The sequence below is a fragment of the Clarias gariepinus genome, chromosome 10, assembly GCF_024256425.1.
Source record: "Clarias gariepinus isolate MV-2021 ecotype Netherlands chromosome 10, CGAR_prim_01v2, whole genome shotgun sequence".
Classification (NCBI taxonomy): domain Eukaryota; kingdom Metazoa; phylum Chordata; class Actinopteri; order Siluriformes; family Clariidae; genus Clarias; species Clarias gariepinus.
In genome coordinates, this window is record NC_071109.1 from 5539155 (window position 1) to 5554028 (window position 14874).

A 14874-nucleotide genomic window follows, 5' to 3' on the forward strand; every position below is an offset into this window, starting at 1 on the left:
AAATCCATAAATGCATTTTGCATGAAGGATTTGTGCAGTTTTAACAAAAGGCTACCAGTTACTATACTTTGCATGTAGAATTTTAAGAATTTAAGCCATAGTTTTTAGCAAATTAGTTAAAACGATGGAGAAAAACTGAATATAAACCTGTAGTGTTGGAGATCATGGGTAAAGAGTCATGTTGAAACAGCTTGGGTTAAACAAATGTTCTAGCGATAATTTCTATCACTGTTAGACACACTGCATTTTACATTCATTAATCATTAATAGATCATTTTGCAAGTCATAGAAGTTTTATAAAGATACCATGTCCAATGTTAAGTGTTATCCAGTGAGACATGACACAATAAATACTAACGCCTTAAAGCAATCATTTTCTGTGGTCTAAGGAATATAATAATATACAGTAAACTCAATATAATAAAAAACAGGTCCAGAGCTTTGGATACTTATGTTCAGTATTGCCAGACAGCTGGTTTGAGGATTTTAAATAAGTCTGTGCATAACCTGGAGTTTTATCCACAGCATTCTCACATGGAGACCATGGTAATGGAGTTAGCCACTCTGTACAACATGGTGAGAGGAAAAGCATGGCAGAAAAGATAAAAAAAACAAAAAACATGTTGAATGTTTAGATACAGTGAACACGGGCTCCCTTAAAGTTAAAAATATGTAACAATCTGAAAGTTATGAAAATCCCTCCTTAGGGACGAAAGCTGAGCGAGTAAATCCTGATGGACAAAGAAACAGAGTAAGAAAAAAAGTCTCATAAATCCCCATGAGAGGTTCAATTATGTGTAAGAGACATTTAAATTATGGTCTAACAAGCTCTACACATTTACATACTATATAAACAATATGATCAGGATGTTCAAATTAAACCTGGACTTTTGATTGTACAGTATAACAGATCACAGTTATGAGAGTAAAAACTCCCTTCATTTCTCTTATTATAGTACATATACTAAAGTTATGCACAACAGAATTACCAGGGGAATTAAACTCATCCTCCTTTTGACATCTCAAAATAATTCATACCGCTATGAAATGCCACCATGAAGTGGTAAGGTTTGTTCTATCACTGAATCTCTGATTAAGAAACAGAGGAGCACAGGAGCACACAGAGAGGTCTTGTACTCATACTAGGTGTTCTGCTGTATATTTCTTCGCTGCTCCGAAATCGCTCAATCTTTTATGTTCTAAGCATTAAGCAGAAAGACTGCTGATACCAAGGCTGGCTATCCATCACGGGGCACACACACAATTTGAGAACGCCAATTAGCCTAATCTGCTTGTCATTGAACATGAAAACTCCATGCACACAGAGACAGGAATCAAACATGGCCGAGAATCGAACCCGAACCATAGAGGTGCAAGGAGACAGTGCTGACCACTACACCACCGTGCCGCCTAATGCCAAACCTCTTTTATATAAAATATAGACAGACACTATTCTCAGGGTTTCATTTTATTGTAAATTTTAATATTATTATCATTATACAGTAACTACAGGTTGTATCATCATCTCAGAAATACAGGCTTTTTGAAGTCAGATGGAGAGATCATGGTATTAACTATAAAAACTGTAAAATGTGTAAAAAAAAATGTTGAAGAAATGTTCTAGTGATAATTTCTATCACTTAAAAAGCCCCACTGTTTCTTTAATGATTAACAAATAGTTTTACCAGGGATAGAAGTTTAGTACAGATACCATGTCCAATGTCAAGTGTTATCCAGTGAGATATGACAAAATAAATATTAACGCCCTTAAGCAATAATTCCCCTTTTTTTCTTCTTTGGGGAATATAATGATATGCAGTGATATCCATATAATGAGCTTTAGTTAACATTTACATTAAACATCAGAATAAAGGTGAAAATTATGATCTCTGTGACTTTGACTGTTGCATGTTCAATGATGCAAAAAATACTAAAGAACAGCTGGTTTATTGATAAAAGGCCACGTTCACATTACAAACCATTTTGTTCAATTCAGATTTTTTTTTTTTTTGCTCAGATGGGATTTAAAAGTCATGACAGATATATTTTGGGAAAAATATGCTCCAATTGGCAAGTGCTTAGACAGCTGAATTTGTTGACGACCAGAAGAAGGACAGAAGCCAGACAGCTGTTTTAGCGACTGTTGCCAGAACTGTTACGAAATCCCCGCGCTGAGTGATGATGTCACTGATCGCCGTACACATGTGCAGAGGCAAAAAGTCACATGCATTCCGGTCTGCCGGTATGACAGAATATGAAACACAGACTCACTGAAAGGTACATTTATCTAAAGACGGACTGGATGCGAGTATGTGGTGAAAACTGACACAGACAGCTGAGAAGTCAGAGTGTATACGAGCAGGCTAATCATGAGGAAATGCAGGTTGATGTTAGCTGACGGTGCGCTGTTGGAGCAGGGACACCGCTGAGGATTCTCGGTATGTCTCGTTGTGGTTTTGTCCCTGCGCCTGATCTGCTCCAAAGCTCCTTCCTCGTTTTTGTCTTGCAGCTCCTTCTGCCCAATAACGGACGTCATAGAGATATCACCAGAGTGATCAGGGGAGGGGTCGGGGCAGTTCAACCAGTCTGAAGCCACGGGTCGGGGAAATCCTTCTTCAGGGGCGGAGCCTGGGTGGGCAAACTTCCAATAGTGGGCGCCTTTGAAGAGGAACAGAGAACCTGTTGGAACAAGGAGACAGAGAAGCCTTGTAAAAGACATGTGAGAGGTTTGAGTTAAGGTCTATCGGGCTCCCATGACATGTCTCTCCTCCTTACCATTGTTCTCTGTAATGATTCCGTTCACTCCTCCGTCAATGAGCTCCGCCCACACTTGACCGGTCTCTCCTTGATTTCCTCCAGGCCCCCAAACCACTCCTTTATCAGCGTCCCAGTGCACACCCTGTTTCTGTAAATCCAAGCCTGTAGGATCCAGAGCAGACAACGGCTGGGGGAAACCGTCCTGCAGAATCAGGTCCTTAAACAACCAGAACTGAGAATCTAAAAATATACAGCATGGCAATGAATTATTAAGGATGAAGGATCAAGTATTTTAGTTTCTTTCATTTCCATTCTCATACTCGTACAGTATGTGATGTTACATGAAGCATGAGGACGACTGGAGGAACTGACCGCTGATGAAGATGATGGCGTGATCTTCCTGCCTCTCCAGTACGGCCCTCAGTGAGGGCAGAGATGTGGGCAGAGCAGCCCAGAGTTTGCGCACGGACACGGCTCTCCGTGAAACCAGACCCCCTCTTCTCACCCTCCACATACTCGGACCTGTTAACGCATTCCAGTTAGACTGTATCGACACGTCATTACCTTATGTCTATACCTTTATATCTACTTTGTAATGATGATCAGAAAAGTAATAGTAGCCTATTACACCTTTAATAACAGGAGATAAACCAATCATAAAAAAATTACTTCCGTAAAGATCCTGAGATTTTACCTTTAAAGAAAAACGTCTCGCCTCGGATTTTAGCAACCGCATCGAAACTGGTGTTGCAACGATCCACAGAAGGGCTAAATTTAGAGAGGAACACACCACTGCTCTTACGCAACACCACTTTTAGAATATTTCACAACTCAGTGCGGTCACACAGTGGTGTACAAAGTTTTAATTAAACAATGAACAAAAGCCAACATGATCTATTAACAATAACAACAAAAGAACAACCGATTATGTATATAACAAGGGCTTCCATTATTCCCTATGTTTATTATACCTGTCCGGGTGACTGTGAGTGTGTCGGTTCCTGTGTGTGAGTCTGTGTGTCCCTCTGTGTTGATGTTTCAGTTCAGCCTCTGGAGCATGACTGTCTGTCTGTACATCATTACTTTTCTTTCCTAAACAAAGTACATTACATAGAAACTTCAATATAACTTCAACTTTAATATACTGATCTCTGTCTCAGCAAATGAGAATAAAACGAGTGGATGGATGAATGAATAGGAAGATGGATTAACAGCATGATTGGTTGATAAATCAACTACTGATGTACATATAAATGGTTGAATTGATTAATTAAATTTAATTAGATAAATGGATGGACGGATGCAATAGATTGTATTGTATTGGATGGATTGATAGATTGATTGACAAACCTACAGCACAAAAGGATTGTAGTTATTGATTTCCCCCTACACATCCCTCTGTCGCTCATCACTCACAATTTAAAACATTTTTGGTGTAGTCTGGTGGAAGTTACCGTAGAGAGCGCTGATCTGCTCCCGGTCTGAAGATCCCAGGCTGAAGTTGAGCGGGTCTCCCAAGGGCCCTTGGTAATACGGCCTCATAACGGACCCCCTTGCTGAAGAGTGGGAGAGTCCGAGAGCATGGCCGAGCTCGTGCACCAGCACCGTGAACACATCCGTGCCTTCAGAGGCTGTTGGCACACAGAGCACGCTTTTAAGTAAAGAAACTGAACTAAGCACTCAAAATGTTGTCTGGTGTGTGTGTGTGTGTGTGACGTGGGTGTGAGACCTGGCTGTCTGAAAGCCCACTCCTCTTCTGCATCCAGATGAACTTCACCTGCTCTTTTTGGGTCAGATGGAAAGAAGGCGTGGCCAACAGCTCCACCCACCCCATCAAAAGGATATCCATCATCATGTGGACCATGCAAGAAATCAATCAGGAGATCCGCCCCTTCAGGTTCTCCGACCTATCGGACATCAGGCACCGAATAATAAACAGGAGGTTGCTGTTGCTAAACCAAGTGGTAATTGTTCCAGATCAGATAAAAAGATCTGTATAATGGGGTAGTTTAAATGAACATTTGCTCAGCTAACATCTGACCTCGTGAAACTCAAGAGCCGTCGGTTCTGCCCACACTTTCAGAGCGTAGAAGACTAAAGAACGAAATATCTCATGGGGCAAAGCAGAGGAGGTGGGGTATGTGCGCAGTCTGAGAGCAAAAGAGCGAAAGCGAGAGAGAGAGAGAAATAAGAGATTAATGTTATTGTAGCATTTTGAGTGTTTAAACGCTACAATAGCGTATCATAGCAAGCAATATCATACTTGGGGTTGTGCTGTCAGCACATCCATTTGGGTGATTTTACAAGACAACAATAGATGGGTGGATGGATGCAAGAATGAAGTGATTAATGAATGCAATGATTGATACATTGGTGGACGTATGAATGCTTGTATAAATGAACTTGGATGGATGGTTGATGGATGAATGGGGAATCACCCAAATAAGGATGGGTTCCCTGTTGAGTCTGGTTCCTCTCAAGGTTTCTTCCTATTGCCATCTCAGGGAGTTTTTCCTTGCCACTGTAACCTTCACCCTTGGCTTGCTCATCAGAGACAATCTCATTACTTTCTAGACACTTTTTTTTTTACACATGCATACTTCCATAAATTTTCTTTTCAAATTTTCGTTTTATTTTTGTGAAGCTGCTTTGAGACAATAACCACTGCTAAAAGCGCTATATAAATAAAATTGTTATGAAAGCTGCTTTAGAACCAAGGTGAGATCCAGGAACTTGATTTTTGGTCCAGTGAATATAGTCACATTTATGTTCCTGTACAGGATCAAAGCCTTCTCAAGCTCTGAACTGATCCAGCCCACCAACATGAGTAACAAGTTTGTAAAGTGTGTATGAAAAGGTTGGTGTAAAACTATGAGATTAAAATAACACACACTTCCAGTTGATGTTACTCTGAGTCCAGCTCGACACAGTTCTCTTCACCCTCTGGCTGTGAAGCTCAGTATCCAAATCTGAGTCAGCAATCTGACTGCCTTCATCATCAGGAAGTGAACAGCGTGGCGTCTGCATCAGTGTGAGTGTTTCATTATCTGAAAGAGAGAGGGGGGGGGGGATTGGAGGAGACAGAGAATAGAAGTGATTGGTCACTGCTGAGCAGATGGAGAGTGACGTGGAAGAGAAGAGGTGTGTGTTTTTCCTACCCAATGCTCCGGTGTCATCTAATCCAGCAAATCTCTGCATGGCCTTCAGAGCGTGTGTGACTGCGGTCCAGGCTTGAAGCTGCCCCGTGGAGGGGTCAGGAGGGGGCAGATAACCATACTTCATCAGCCAATCCTGTTCAGAGACCAATAAAAGTATCTGATCATTGGTTAAGTACATTTACTTGAATTATATTTTGCATCAGTGCTCATAAATGGATAGATGGATGGATGGATGGATGGATGGATGGATAGACTTTATTGATCCTAAATGGGAAGCCCTTCGGGTACTAAAAAAGATTTTAACATTTAGTATATACTATATAAACTTTTAACTAGTTTTTGAGCTATGCACTTAGTCATAAATCATAATTGAGTTAATGTTACTTTCACTTTAATGAGTATATGATTGTTTATCTTTAAAATGCTTGTGTTTAAGGGTGATGAGCCCTCACCACCAGCCTTGCGCTCTCATCCACTGTGGGTGAAACAGAGGGAGGAGTTTCTAGTGTTAGTGATGCAATGGGCGGAGCCAATGGGACCGAGACAGCCCATTTGCATCCACACAGGCTGAGATTAATCATCATCCACTGCAGCACCTTCATACTGAGAAGTTGTCGGATATTAGGTAAATGATCAACACTGTCCTCAGTCAGGGGGAAATGTTCTGAGTTCCATCATTTTTGGTCCGGTGGTCCCTGTGCAGGAGGAACAACAAAAGAAATCACATCATGACAATCAGTGACATCTTCCTAATGAGCACTTTATACAGTTCAATTATTATTTTTTTTTACTAAAACAGTGCGAACTAGGGTCAATAATAAATAAATAAATAAATGTAATTAAATAAATAAATAAATGTAAATAAATTAAATGTATCATTAAATAATTAAATGTATCATTAAATAATTAAATGTATCATTAAATAATTACATATTTTAAAGTAACTTATTTAATTCCTGTTTAAATTTTTATGATTTATTTAATTGTCTTTCATGATTTCCTTATTTTAAAATGTATTCAATTATGTATTTCATTATTAATTTAAATGTTTATTTAATGATTTATTTAATAATTTAATTATTTATTTGATAGTTTATTTCATTATTTATTTCATTAATTATTCCATAAGTTAGTTAACTATTAATATAAGTATTAATTTCAAGACTTATTTCATAATTTATTTTAAGATTTATTTCAAGATTTATTTTATCATGTTATTTAATGATTTATTTATTTTATTATTTACTTATCTATGTTTTTCATAATTCATTTATTCACAGTTTATTAAATTATTACAATTGTTTTTAATTTAATAATTTATGTCAAATGTATTTAATTATTTATTTCTTAACTTATTTATTTCATGGTTGCTAGTTGTACACACCATGAAATAATTAAATCTGTCAAAGTCACCCATCTAACTCAGTGGGTGGAGTCTAATGATGATCCACTCAAGGCGATTGATTTGGACTGCTAGCTACAGCACTACGCTGTAGAATCCTTCAATTAATTACATTTATTTATTTAATTAATCAATTTATATTCCACCTTCCATAAGAAACAAACCAAATACAAACATGTTCTTGTTTAACAAAGGAGAAGATTTATTTTATTAAAGATATATTCATTTATTTTATTTTTAGCAGATGTTTGAACATTTATGGAATAGTCTCCAGCAAGTATAAATAAGAAAATGAGAAGTTTAACAATTTAATAAAACATGTTATAGATGTAAATGGGGTGTTAGTCTTCTTTTTTTTTTCTTAGGAAGACGAAACAAAAACATGGCGGCTGGTGCAGATGTGGGAGTGACTGTTTATTGTTGTGATATGATCTAGGATTTGTATCTAAAAACCAAAAAAAAATTGTTATGATAGAAGAGAATAATAACAATAAAAACAAAATTTTAAACGGTTTACAATAAAATTATGCACTTTACACAAATGCATGTGGTTTGGTGGTTGGCGCTGTCGCCTTACACCTACAGGGTTGAGGGTTCAAATCTCGAATCTTGCCTTCGGTCTGTATGCACAGAGTTTCCATGATCTCCCGATGTTAGTGGACTTTTTCCAGGTAATCCCGTTTCCAAAGACATGCAGATGATCGCTGTTTCCGAATTTTCTTTAGTGTGTGAGTGTGTGAGTGTGTGTGCTTGTAGGTACCAATAAGAATGGGATCCTTAGCTAATACCTCTTCCTTCCAGAAGTGATCAATAGCAGGAAGTCGTGGATCATTTCGGCCAACCACTAGTCGTGCTGACGGCTTTAATAGGCAAGTACAGAGCCAAAAAAAAGAACTGATAGACGTGTGTGCTGCACATTAAAACCAACTTATCAGAAAAATACAGTCATCCTGTAGACAAATACAGAACAAACTAAAGCTAAAATGAGGCTTGATTGAAGAAATGCTCACGCTCATGACTATTACACACAAGTCACAAATGATGTCACAAAACTACAAATAACACAGCTTCACAAGAAAATACAACAAGAGCATGATTGTGTCTCGGTCACACATCTCCTTGAACATCTCCTCGCTGAGCGGACCTTTCCTAATTCATCTCCGTCGTTCCATAACTGTCTCGTTTCATCCAGCTTCTCGTGGACTCATTTCCTCCAGCCGCTTTCTTCCTTAATGAAATGACACCTTGTAATTGGATTAAGTCCTCGTGTCCTACAAGCTGCTCAATGCCCCTTATACCATCTCTTTTGCTCGAGAATAAATCCGCCTTGTACTCCTCCTACTCCTTCATGTTCTTTCCTCAATCATGCAAATCGGGCGGTCTTCAATCCACTTACCCGTTTTTACAAGCAAAAACTTCCCGGCAGCAATAAAGAGATTTCAACCTTTTTACCGGATTAGTCATGTGATGAAAGGAAGGACAGAGAATTGAAATCTGCAGAGGATTTTCTGGGATACTTTCTGTTATACGTTATAAGTCAAATGAATTAATGTATTGCAACGTCTTTCCATTCCATGTGTGTAAGTCATGAGTCTTTGTTGAACTCTGACTGCCTTATTATTTTTCAGATCCTTTACTTATTGGATTGTTCTTTGGATCGCTCCTCGGCCTTGCTTTTTATATTTAATGGAGTTTTGGCCCATTTTCTGATGCCTGACCTTGATTGCAGCTCACGTTTTCACTCTGCTTACTGAGACTTTGTATCTGATCGTAGCTCTGCATCTGAGTTATACATTTACAGTATACATTACATGTCCAGTGCTTTTAACGCTGCTTCTAATAGGAATTTCAAGCATTTTTTAAGCAAAATTTTAAATAAATAAGGATCAAGATTTCAGCTCAACACAATCATTTACCAACACCACTTGCACGTTACAGGGACTCAGCTGGTAGTTATTGCCACATCCTCCGTACAGTCCTGACCTTGCTCAAAGCCATTTCTGCATCAAAGGAGTTCCTGGGAGGCCATCGTGGCTCCAGGGTACTGAGAAAACTTTCTACCTTGATAGTATCCAAGCACTAGTGAAACACTGGGGTAAGTGCATTAGTGTAGCCGGGGAGTATATAGAGAAATATAGGAGCTTTTACTCTTATAATGCGTTCTGTTTTTCTGCACAGTCAAAAGTCCTGGTTTGACTTAAACAGCATAATGGGATTTATATCATCTCTGTTTCCAGTGTTGATCTGCCATGAATGCAGTGAAATCCTGATCGAATGCTAAGTAGAATTATGATTTATATTGATTTACAGTATTTAAATTATTTAGTTTTAAAAGGTTTTAATGGCTATTTAACACAAAAATAAATGTCAAGACATTTTCAAGTCAACTGACATGAAACAGGCATTAGGCATCACAATCTAATAATTGAACAGAATCTAATAACAGAACCTGAACTTTACACTACTTAAAGTCTTGCCATAATGGTTAAGTATAAAACAGGGATGCTTGATTTCTTAAATCTGATCAGTTATAAGGTGTTTATTAACAGCAGATCTGATTTCAGATCTATTTCTATTGCAGGTTATTAATGTAAGGTATTAATGTAGCCCTATACTGTACATTATTGTTGCTACAGTACAGTCTCTGTGTCAGAGATTAGGCTGTACGTTTTCCAACATGGGAAAGTCTTCAGGATGGAGGATGATGTGTTTTCCAGTTTTGGGACGACATTAAAAGTTGGTTCTTCCTTACTTCAAAATAAAGAAACAGAGTTGGTGGTGAGAACGATGGTTTACAGTAGTAATCATTTCTAATTCAATAATTTAATGCTTAGCTTTTTCACAGTTACTACTGCAAATGTTTCATGTACCAATCAGTGCTGATTCAGATACTCATCGTCCATACTGCTTTACCCTGTATGCAGGGTTTTGGGGGAGACTTAGGACACGAGGCAGGGTACACCCTGTATGGGGTGCCAATCCATCGCAGAGCACACACATTCTACGGGCAATTTAGAAACACCAGTTCCCAAGCTGTTTCTCCGACTGCAGATTGGTCTGGACTGTTGGAGGAAACCCACCAAGAATGAGGAGAACATGCAAACTCCATTCACACAGAACCCGAGGCAGAACTCGAACCCAGATCCTGGTGGTGCAAGACATCAGTGCTAACCATTACACCATTGTGCCGCCCTGATTCAGACACGTCACATCCATAACGTGAAAATGTCACATCCATAACTCCAGGTAATCTAAAATTATTTATTCCGAAACCATTTATTCCAAACATTTTCAAATCTACACTTTTTGCGTTCATTCAGGTCTCTTTCTGCAGCATTCTTTAAAACTCATAGTTTGTACTAAACCTGTATTGTTTTATAAAAGTTTGTTTAACGTCACATCCATACCACTGATAAAATTCGGATGCAAATGTTTACATGAATTTAGAGGATTTGCAAGTGATTAGCTGAAGAGATTACATTAACATTTATGCACATGGATTCACTGATACTGTACTAAGCTTGTCTATGCTCTGAGGCTTTTTGTTCATCAATATGAGTCCAAGATGAGTCACATCCACGGCATTAGACCTGCCCACTTGCTTATTTTCCAATATTTGGTATATTGTACACACACAATGGAAACTAAACTACTTGAAAAATTATGAAAGTTTTTTCAAATGTTATTTAGTCCAAATTCAGTGAAAATATCATTTATTTAAAGAATACTAAATTCAGCCTCTGTTGTGAAAAAAAATATGGCACATGGCAACTTAATGAAGCCATAAATAACACTAATAATCACACACTTCTACAAATCTATTTTAACAATTTAAAATGAGGAAAAAAATAGCAATGTATAGTTTGTAAATCATAGAAACCAAGTGAGCGCTTACCTTCTTCCCTCTGTCCTTAGGACTCTGTGTCTTTTGCCTTTAATTCGCCCACTCTGTCCTTCACTCCCTCCTTCTCTGTCTCTCTGAACAGATGTGTCCCTCTCATCTCCTGAGCTCTCCCCCTCCCCTCTCCTGACCGCCCTGCTAACACAATAGCCCCTTAAACACCCCCCGAAAAACAGGCAGAACACACTGTGTGTGCGCGTGTGTGTGTGTGTGTGTGTGATAGGCACACAAGCATAGGCTGTTACTTTTTAAAACCAAATTGATTTAAAACCATCGCAGGCCAAGATTTCACCAGGTTTCCTGCACTACACTGAAATTCACACTAGATGTCCAAGCAAACTCGATTTCTGCTTTAATATTTTAACTGTAAATTAAATGTCAGATGACAGAGAGGACAAGAATGATCGAACGCCGGGGTCGGATGGGGAATGATTTTGAGATAAGTACATTTACGCATGTCCGAGCCTTACATGCTGTCTTGGGCGAATTTCGGATTATAACAGAGATTCCAGATGTGTTGTCAATCTCTCCAGAGCGGGAGCGTGTGGGTCTGAAGGGAATTACTTAATCAGAAAAGCACACAGGCAGGATGCTTAATGTTTACAGGACAGTTTTTTTTGCTGAATGTTGTTATGGACAGTAGAATGCAGAATTAGCAGGAAGCCAGGGCGACTGGCAGAGATGCTGGCAGGGAAAATACATAAAACATTCTGAACGATGGGATTCGAGAATCCGACAGGGTAGTCCTTTAAAAATCTTGCACTAGGATCTGAGGACTGTTAATGTTGCAATAACTAAAAGTCATTCACTTCTTTTTTTTTTCTTTCCACAAATGTCATTAAGATCACTTCCAATATTTTTTTTATAATATTCTTAAAAATAAAACAAGGGACAAATCAACAGCCGTAGTAGTTTTAGACAACTTAAACACTAAGAAATATAAGATTTTAAATTAAGAAAATGATGGGAAGTAAGCACAAGTGGGTGTTCAGGCCAAACCGGGACTTTTGATTGTGCACAATAACATTACTCAGTTATGAGAGTAAAAACTCCTTTATTTCACTTGTGCTTGGGTACCTCCAAAAATGCCCACTTTATGCCTGAAACCCTGGCCTCCCAGGAACTCCTTGAATTTCACAAACATGTGGAAATGTCTGGAGCAAGATCAGGACTGTATTAAAAAATTACAATAATACCCTGTCAAGTTATTCATTTGTATTTATAATTGTTTAAAGAGTTTTGTCCTATTTGGACACATATTTCAATTAATTAAAATGTAAAATTGACTGTTATTTAAATTATGGACATGTTGGAGGAACAAGGTTAACAATTTCCGCTTATAAAACATTTTTAAAAGTTAAAATACAGTATATTTTTATAGACATTTTTATTAAAACATTCAGTAAACTAACATTCAATAAATGTAGCCATTTATTAAGGCCAGGTTACAAAATGTGACGGCATTTAGAAACCACAATTGTAAAACCACCCGTGTGGAAAAGAGCCAAGAGGCCACATTATTGTCCGTGTCGTCCTGGTGACAAGGCTGACCCAGGTCAAAGGTCAGCGCCGGCTCTAGGGCCAAAAGGGTAGTGCGCACTGTATTTTAAGCTTGTTCATGTGTGTGTGTGTGTGTGTGTGAATAGGGTTGTGTGTTAGAGGCAGAATGATCGAAAAGCCACAAAGGACCTTGTGAACTCGTGTCTCCGTAACAACTCAGTGCGCTGTTGGAGGAACTCTGGAGTCACATAGACGTCCATTGTGAACGTCACATCAAGGCCGTGTGTAGGATCTGACGAGAGCGAGCGAATATGGTGTATACACTTCCTGATGTGTAGTGATGACTGCAGGATCAAGCATTATGCGCTGGAAAGATGTAGACGGATGATGCGTTCATGAGGCTTCGGGAATGTTCGGGAGATGTATCAGTAAATGGAGACTCTGTCTATGAAGAGCCCTGTTTTGTGGATTTGGGACGCTGAAATTTCCTTCAGCTCTGGCTCTGAGGTCAATACTAATTATAACTACAGTATCTGTGTTACTCCATTCATAAATCTTCAGACATAATGAACAACTTTTCCAAGTAAAATGTTTACGTTCTGAATGATTCGGTGTTGTTTTCTTTTAATTCGAATAAACTATTACATAGCTGTACTTTAAACTTCCTAACATGAGGAAGTCTTCAGGGTAGATAATTGAACTTTTCACTTCTTTTTCTATTAAAAGATAAAGTTTTTTGTTTTATTAACTTGAGTAAAGAGAGAAAAATTAAAGACCGTACAGGGCACGACTCTTTATGTTATCATGTAAGAGATATCGAGGTTAAATGTTACAGTAAATGAAGCTAGACAGTTAAAGATATGACGAAGGAAGAACAAACAGAATCACACTGTTCTTTGTTCTTTGGGTAAATCTGACACAAGAGGAATTCAAGTAGCAGCCTGACCTAAAACGTCTAAATCTACATCACTTCCTGTACTTCCTGTAATTTTAGTCCATGAGAGATGGTAGATCTATATCTTATCGGTAAATGCAAATGCACTCTAACAGATGAGGAGAAAACCCAGGGTTACGAGAGGTTACTGCACTGCAGGTGCAACCAAAAACGTTGGAGATGTGATCAAACGAAACCATCGCATGGCATACAGAGTAACTGCAAAGAAATGATGCACAGGATCGACAAGCGCAAAACAGGAAATTTATTATACATACTGCATATAATTCATGATACTAAATAGTGAGTAACAGTAATTTCCTGATGTGTTGTATGTACAAAATAAAAAATATATGAATAGAGACTATAATAAAGACAGAGCATAATAATAATAATAATAATAATAATAATAATAATATACTCCTACTACTACTGCTAATTATAACAATAATATTAATAATAAACTGTTATGTCATACAGTATAACTACTGTACTACTAATGGTAATTTTTTTACCTAAATTGTCACAATGTTAAAAATACAGAAATCTACCATAAATGTTTTAATGTTAGTTTTCTGGACACTTTGTGGTATAGAAATAAACTAAGCCTAACAGTGCAAATAAAACTGTTAAAATCTCAGAATTCATTCATCCTGTATACAGGACACACACACCCACACACTACGGACAATTTGAGAACAGCAATTACCCCAATCTGCATGTCTTTGGACTGTGGGAAGAAACCAAAGTACCCGGAGGAAACCCACCAAGCACAGGGAGAGCTAACAAACTCCACACACAGACCAGAGGCAGGACTCGAGCCTCGACTTTGGAGGTGCAGGGCTTGAGTGATAACCACTACGCCACCATGGCCCCAATGTCTGAGCATCATGATCATTGCTTAGATCCTTCTACTAGTTATTCCTGTATTATATGTTTCTGTTATCTTTCTTTTTTTTTATCACTGACTCAGACACCTTTTGCATGAACAAATCTTATGCTTTTATACTGTTGGTATGCAAACAAATTGCAAAAAAACCCTCTTGAATCAGTGTTCTGGTATAAAGAAAAAAGAAGTGAAAAAAAAATAATCTACTGCGTCACATCCTTTTTTAACATAGAGGTGCATTCAAGTAAAACTTTTGATTGTGCAGAATAACAGAACACAGTTATTATTTCTCCATATAACCTCCTGCTACACTAATGCACTTACAGTATCCCA

The 14874-nt window shown here is 38.1% G+C and overlaps 1 protein-coding gene across 1 annotated transcript; it reads right to left on the minus strand.

Annotated features, from left to right (window-relative positions):
- Positions 1 to 1482: 1482 nt before the first annotated feature.
- On the minus strand, positions 1483 to 11290 carry mmp17b (matrix metallopeptidase 17b). Its single transcript, XM_053506286.1, has 12 exons — positions 11213 to 11290; positions 6368 to 6610; positions 5916 to 6048; positions 5651 to 5804; positions 4799 to 4907; positions 4487 to 4664; positions 4212 to 4388; positions 3729 to 3849; positions 3452 to 3525; positions 3130 to 3279; positions 2776 to 2997; positions 1483 to 2679 (listed from the first exon to the last, which is right to left on the minus strand). Exons 2-12 carry the CDS (start codon positions 6515 to 6517, stop codon positions 2288 to 2290), a joined length of 1860 nt encoding a protein of 619 aa, XP_053362261.1. The 5' UTR covers positions 6518 to 6610; positions 11213 to 11290; the 3' UTR covers positions 1483 to 2287.
- Positions 11291 to 14874: the final 3584 nt, after the last annotated feature.

Excerpts from the sequence above, each read along its gene's own strand:
- mmp17b (XM_053506286.1), bottom strand. The coding sequence starts at position 6,517 with ATGAAGGTGCTGCAGTGGATGATGATTAATCTCAGCCTGTGTGGATGC. Across the intron at positions 5,805-5,915 it reads AGATGACACCGGAGCATTGG|ATAATGAAACACTCACACTG; the intron begins GTAGGAAAAACA and ends TCTCTCTTTCAG. Across the intron at positions 3,280-3,451 it reads CGAGACGTTTTTCTTTAAAG|GTCCGAGTATGTGGAGGGTG; the intron begins GTAAAATCTCAG and ends ATGCGTTAACAG.